Genomic DNA, 6,200 nt, shown 5'->3' with positions numbered 1-6,200 from the left:
AGATCCTGCCCTTTCCATGTCTGCTGCTGGCAGCCAGCTTAAACCCCCAGGCCTTTGATCCATGAGTTCACTCCTGAAGTCCTACCCTTTCAACTTCTCAGCTGAGAATTCTCTAAAGGAGAGGACACACCTACGTGGAAATAAAACGCAAGAGTATTTCCAGTTAAACCATTTCAGGTACCAAAATCTGCCTGTCCCAAACACACATAAAAAATTCTCAGCAAGGCAAATTCACTCCTTTGGGGAGTAAGCAGCTGATCAAGTCAGGAGCTGATCAAGTTAGCAGCTGGCTGAGCCACACCTAGGGCCATTGCCCAGACGATTTACTAGTCTTTGAGAATACATTTCCTTTGAAGAAAAGGAAAGCAAGATACAGTGAATTTGTTACCTGTGCAAACATTCAACCTTTATAAACCTTTTTCTTAAATGTTTTCTGGTTACTCCAGGGGTATAGTACTTGAGCATGACCACTCAAGCTTATATTGCATGAACAACATAACACAAAGGACCAATTGTAAGGAACTGGTTTATTTCTGTACATCATTTGTGTTGCCTTCCTCATATCCCATTACTAAAGCAGAAAATTCCTACATGCCTATAGGAGTTGATACTGCCACTTCCTCTTCTGCCTCTGGCAATTTAACTATGCAGAAGGTTGATTTAATTACTTTCTGCTACTGAGAATCTTAAAGCTTGTTCCCTAACCCACAGCCACATGACCCCCCTCTTGGTTTTGCAGTAGCTCTGATCCATGTGCCTCTTTACAAGCCAATTTCACTCACTAAACCCACAGAAAACTCCCTCCTCCATTTTTGTTAAGTTTGTTTTCTCCTGTTATATCAGATTACATCAACTCATAGGAGCTACCCGAGCAGCAGAAACTGCACAAAGCCAGCAGCTTTCTGGGCAGAAACAGAATTTCCAATTTCCATCAGCAGCGAGCTGGTAACTTGGCTCACGGCATCTTGAGGAAAACATACTGAGCCACCAGAGCAACCTGTGAACGTGCCTCATCTACGCAGTTTAAAACCAGATCAGCTTAACTCCTACTAAAGGCTCTTCAACCCAAGGTGACTCTGCACATTAAGAGTCTTCTTACCATCAGTTTTGCAAGCTCACCTGTGAAGGCAGCATCCTTCAACAGGGAAGTGGCAAGATCTTAAAACTGCCACAAGTATTTTTGAAGTGATCATCCAGCTGGAGCCCACGCACATGCAAAGCTATTGCTAGAGAAAGAATGCAAGGCATGACTGATGTTAGGATTGTAACACAAGGTTGAATGCACAGGAAACAAAAAGGCACCAGATTCAGCAAGCAGAGGTAGGAGAAGCTTCCACACAAAGAACTTTATTGTCATAAATACAGCAGTGAAAAAGCACACTTTTGAAGAAGGGGAAAAATAAAAGAGAACTTTTTAATCTCTATGTTTAATAAACCCACTTTTTCTAAGACAAATAATTTACATTCTGATAACTCACATTCAAAAATAGAGAAAGGCAGCAGGGCATAACATTCAAATGAATACGTAGTAAAAGGTAGCAATGTTTTTTTAATTAATAATCAAGAATGTAACACTGCATTACTTCATCTTGAACTTGTATATACAAATGCCATATCCTACACAGCAACAAATCAAGACACACAGACCGTAAGGAGCATGTACACTGACTTTTGTTAAATTGAAAAAGCAGGAACCATACTTAATAAAAATCTCCTCCTAACTGGTGACACAGAAAAACCACTGATTGTAAACAACAAAACCAAACACTGAAGTAACTACTTAAATCTAGTTTTAAAAGAAATACAATTAACAAATAGGAATCACAATGTCTGATTACCTCTCCCCATATATCCAATAATTTATTTTGCTCGAAGGTAAATTACACAGCACACATAAGAAGTTATTCTATTTCAGTACAGTACTAAAATGCAGGCTTTTCTAGTTTGGTCCATTTACATTTTCTGATTATTTTAGCCTGCTGTTTTGGAAAGAAAAGTTGTGTCCCCCACAATCTTTGGATATTAAAAAAAAAAAGAAGAGAAATTACATTCTTCAGCACAAAAGCAAGATTTTTGAGAAATCTGTGCATTAATTTTTGGTTAAGCATATTTAGTTTATTATTTCCATTCATGCAAAAAAATCTGAATTAATCCCATTCCAGATGAGGATTTTACAATAAAATTTAAATAATAATTTTATGAGATGACAGAACAGTGGAGAAAAGCTTAATCCACACAGTATCTTGCTACTGAACTCTACTCAATTATTAAAAATTCACTGACCTTATACATTTGCCTCCTTAGAGGTGCAGGCATAACTATCTGATCTGAGAACAATACTTACACAGTCTTAGTAAGAGGTTCAAACATTTATAAAGTTACATGTAACCTCCCAAGAACACTAAATTGTTAAACAATCTACAAGTAACCACTGCAGATCTGACAGTAATAGTAAAGAAAAATTAATAGTATCTTTACACTATCAAAGATTTGTATTTCCTAAAAAATCTAAGTGCAAATCAGAAGGTGCAGTTCAAATGTGTAGAAAGCTTGAAAGGAGTAAATAACTCAGGTGTACAACATTATTAATGTTCTGTGTTTGCCACATTATATATAAACACAGACTGGATTTTTAACTAGGGGAATTTTTTTAACTTATTTTTTTTGAGGCAAGGAGAGATAAATTCAACAGGGTTATAGTTCTGAAGGAGCAGAGAGAATCCTCTGACAAATATTCTGTCACTGCCAAATTGTGCCTTAGGCACTACTTAATTGAAAAACTAGATTTTTTTGGCAAGTAAAATTGCAAAGCAACCACCTGTACAATCAGGAAAAGTATATTCACACTCTGAAGTTGCACAGCCTTTCATCAACATCTCAAAGCGTGCTATGGAGCAAACATTCTCTCCTTGTAGCAATATGCACAGAAAAACTGCCCCAAATGCCCTGTCTCCAAATAAGTGCGTTTTTTTTAAGCAGAATCCAGATTTCCCAGATTTGATACTCATTCTCAGGACTCTGTAGAACATCTGTCACCTATTCTATTATGTTAATTTGATATATATTATAGCAAATTATATACATGTGAGAAATCCAGTTTGCAAAGAATACAAATATATCAAGCTGCCAGGACACATTTCCTGCATCTACACATTACACATGCAAGTTAGTGGTGTCATGAAGGCACTTGTCTCCCACAAACTGTACTGTCTTCTCTAATCGGTCAAAAATAGATCTAAAAATATTTAACATCTGAAATGTTTTTTACTCCTTAAAGTGATGCAAATAAAAATCTATGGAACAATAATTAATTCAACATGAAGGAGATAAGTACAAAGTATCAATAATTAAATATATCTTTAAAATTAATTTTAATACCATGCTCTCAAAAAAACATGCCAGAGTAGAAATGTGATTGGCACTAGCAGCCACAAATAAAAAGATAGGTGCATAAACAATTCAAGCAGCTTATTTATGAAGTTACTGAACAATTAAGTGATGAGTTGCGAGGAGAGACATTTGCCACAGGTCTTTTCCAAGACATTCTTGAAGCCACAAAAGTCATACTTGACTGGTATGAAATATATAACATACATTTACACCATCAGGGACATCTTTATAGCTAGCTATCTAATTTTGCAAAAATAGTTCCAAAATGCTCATTCAATTTAAAGTGAATCTTGTTTCTGTTTTCACCAAATGTGAAAAGACAAGGCAAAAGCAGATCTAACAACAGAGTTTAAAAAGACACTGAAGCAGCCACAAAAAGTTCAGTGCAGCTTTCAGGGGTTTATGGATGGCAGTGTGAAATCCTCAAAACCCCCTTCATCTGGTCAGTATACATTTACAGCTTTTCCTCTCCCTGTCTCAGTACCTCAAAGCAGTAATTTGAAAGCATTTCCACCAACAAAAAACCTGTTTTTGCAAATCAGCGGGCTAAGGTATTACAAAAAATAGTCATAACTAGCTTTGCCTGCATAAATGCTAATTTGTAGTTGGCTTCATAGCTCCATTAGCTGAGAAATCTAAACACCCAGAAAAGTGTGATGGATGGAATAAATCAAGTACAACTCAAAAGCCAGAAGGTTTTTTGCCCTTAATACTTTCTGTCGTAACAGCACATTAAGAGAATATCCAGACTGCCATGAAGTTGCTGGATGAAGCCTCATGCTCGAGTACTAATTTTCATGTCCAATCTTCTTTAAATAGTTTTGCCAGTACCATACCATCAGGAAGTTTCTGGATCTTTGAAAAATTTGCATTCATTGAACATTGCACAAGGTTATTAAAACAGGAAAAGAAGCTGCTCAATCAACTATTAAGCTATTCCTTCAGAAAAAAACACTTCTCTGCTTATAGCAATGACCAGAGTTGCTGGTGGAGTCCTGACAGTTGCCATGGCAAGTGGATGACTGCGTGGGACAGCAGACATATAGCCAAGTCAACTGCTTATGCAATCTCTGTGATTTGAGCCAGCACAGAACACACCACTTTTATTATGTGCAGCCAAAAATCTGCATAAAGTGCCAAAGGAAAAAATGCTCTTCTGTCTTAGGCCACGGCTGTTTCAGTACTCCCATTCATCGGTTTTCATGTCCAGATAGTAAAGAATATTCTGTGCAAGCTTTACTGCTTGCTTTCTGGCAGCCTTACACCGCGCTTCACCTTGTGGATCAACAGCATCAAGTGCCAGAAGTTGTTTTGTAAGAAGTTCTTCCAGTCTCATGTAATTTTTATCCGTTCTGTTTCCATCAAACGAAATCACCTCCCGCTGAATTTGAGACAGGTTTCCAAGAACAGTCCAAACTGCTTTATGAGACTGATGTTCGGCAGCTGTTTGCTCAGGATACATTTTCCTTTTTTCAAGTGCTTCCTTCAAATCAATATAGGTTATAAGAGTTTGAACTTCTATTACTGCTCTTCTCCTGGCTTCTCTAATGCAGGGGTTTTTCCCTAGACTCACCTCATCCAAGCGGGCAATTAATCCCTGCAATTCTGCTTTGGATCCCAAATGCAAATCAGAAGCATTCTCTGTTTTTAAAAGTAAAGAATTAATTTCCTTCATTTTCTTGCGGATCTCTTCTATTTTTAGAATGGACTGATTCTGTGCCAAATCATAAGCATGTGTAGAATTTGCTTCTTCTTCCAAGTCCAGGTATTTCTGCAACCTATTGATCTCTTCCACTACTTCCTTTCTGTAATTTCTTATTTCAGTGCGACCACAGACATCTAAAGCATCCAAATCAGCAATGAGACCTGTCAGCACACAGGACAGATGCCTGCAGGTATCATTACTACTCACTCCCATTAGAAGCGCAATAAGAGTTCCTCTTGCTTTGTTCACATCACACATTACAGAGTTAATTTTGGAGACAGAAGGATGTGCATCATTAGAGAGTGGCAGGGACAGCTGTTGCTTTACACAGCTTTCTATAATCTCCTGGACAGCACAAATCTTTGTCAGAGTGCGGTATCTCGCCTTGCGCAAAGAAACTTTCCCTCCAGTTTTCACCTGGGTGAGCCTCAACACAATGTCCTGGATGCCTTCTTCAAACTCGTCACTTATGCAGTTACCTCCTTTGTAAAAAGGTGTGATCTCGCGTTCCACGAGTGCCTGTGCCTCCTTGAATATAGCCTCTATTTCCAGTCTGCGCGGATGGTTTGCATTTTGTTCCAGCTCCTTCAGCAGCCTCTCGGTTTCCTGAGCAGCTCGCTTCCTGGCTTGCTGAATGTCCCCCTTTCCTTCGGTGTCTACAGAATCTATTTCAAAAAGCTGCTTAGTAAGACTCCTTTCTAATTTCTTGTAATCTCGATCTGTAGACAGACCGCTGAAGACAAGCACTTGCTGCTCGATTTCTTTGACTTCCCTCTGTATTTCGTGCAACCGTTTTATGGATGGGTGTTGGTTACCCATGTCCATTATATTCCGACGTCCAGTCTCCGATTAACTACAAGGAAAGCGAGAACAAGACCGAGGGTTAACGAAGCGCCTCGCAACTTGCACGATACCCTGAAGTGCTTCAGCATTTGCAGCACAAACCGGACACCCGGCGGCCCAGGGGGAAAAACAGCGGCCAAACGCGGCCGCCCTTGTGGCGCCATAACCCGGGGGCGGGCAGGGCCGCCTCCCCCCGCGCAGGCCCCAGGTCGGGCGCTTCCCCCGCCGGAGCCCCCGCAGCAACCGGCGCCAACGGAGCGGG

The 6,200-nt window shown here is 39.5% G+C and overlaps 1 protein-coding gene across 1 annotated transcript in view; it reads right to left on the bottom strand.

Annotated features, from left to right (window-relative positions):
- Positions 1–4,466: 4,466 nt before the first annotated feature.
- The window catches only part of BAG5 (BCL2-associated athanogene 5), a 3,932-nt gene continuing 2,198 nt past the window's right edge, over positions 4,467–6,200 (bottom strand). Inside the window, exon 2 of the mRNA XM_010008152.1 lies at positions 4,467–5,921. Within this exon, the coding sequence (XP_010006454.1) occupies positions 4,568–5,920 (1,353 nt within the window). The 5' untranslated portion in view covers position 5,921 and the 3' untranslated portion in view covers positions 4,467–4,567. The remainder of the gene's footprint in view (positions 5,922–6,200) is intronic.

This window comes from Chaetura pelagica, unplaced genomic scaffold (genome assembly GCF_000747805.2).
Source record: "Chaetura pelagica isolate M959 unplaced genomic scaffold, ChaPel_1.0 scaffold242, whole genome shotgun sequence".
In the NCBI taxonomy this organism is placed as follows: Eukaryota; Metazoa; Chordata; class Aves; order Apodiformes; family Apodidae; genus Chaetura; species Chaetura pelagica.
The sequence above is the reverse complement of the archived record's forward strand: the minus strand, read 5'-3'. Positions and strand labels throughout refer to the sequence as shown.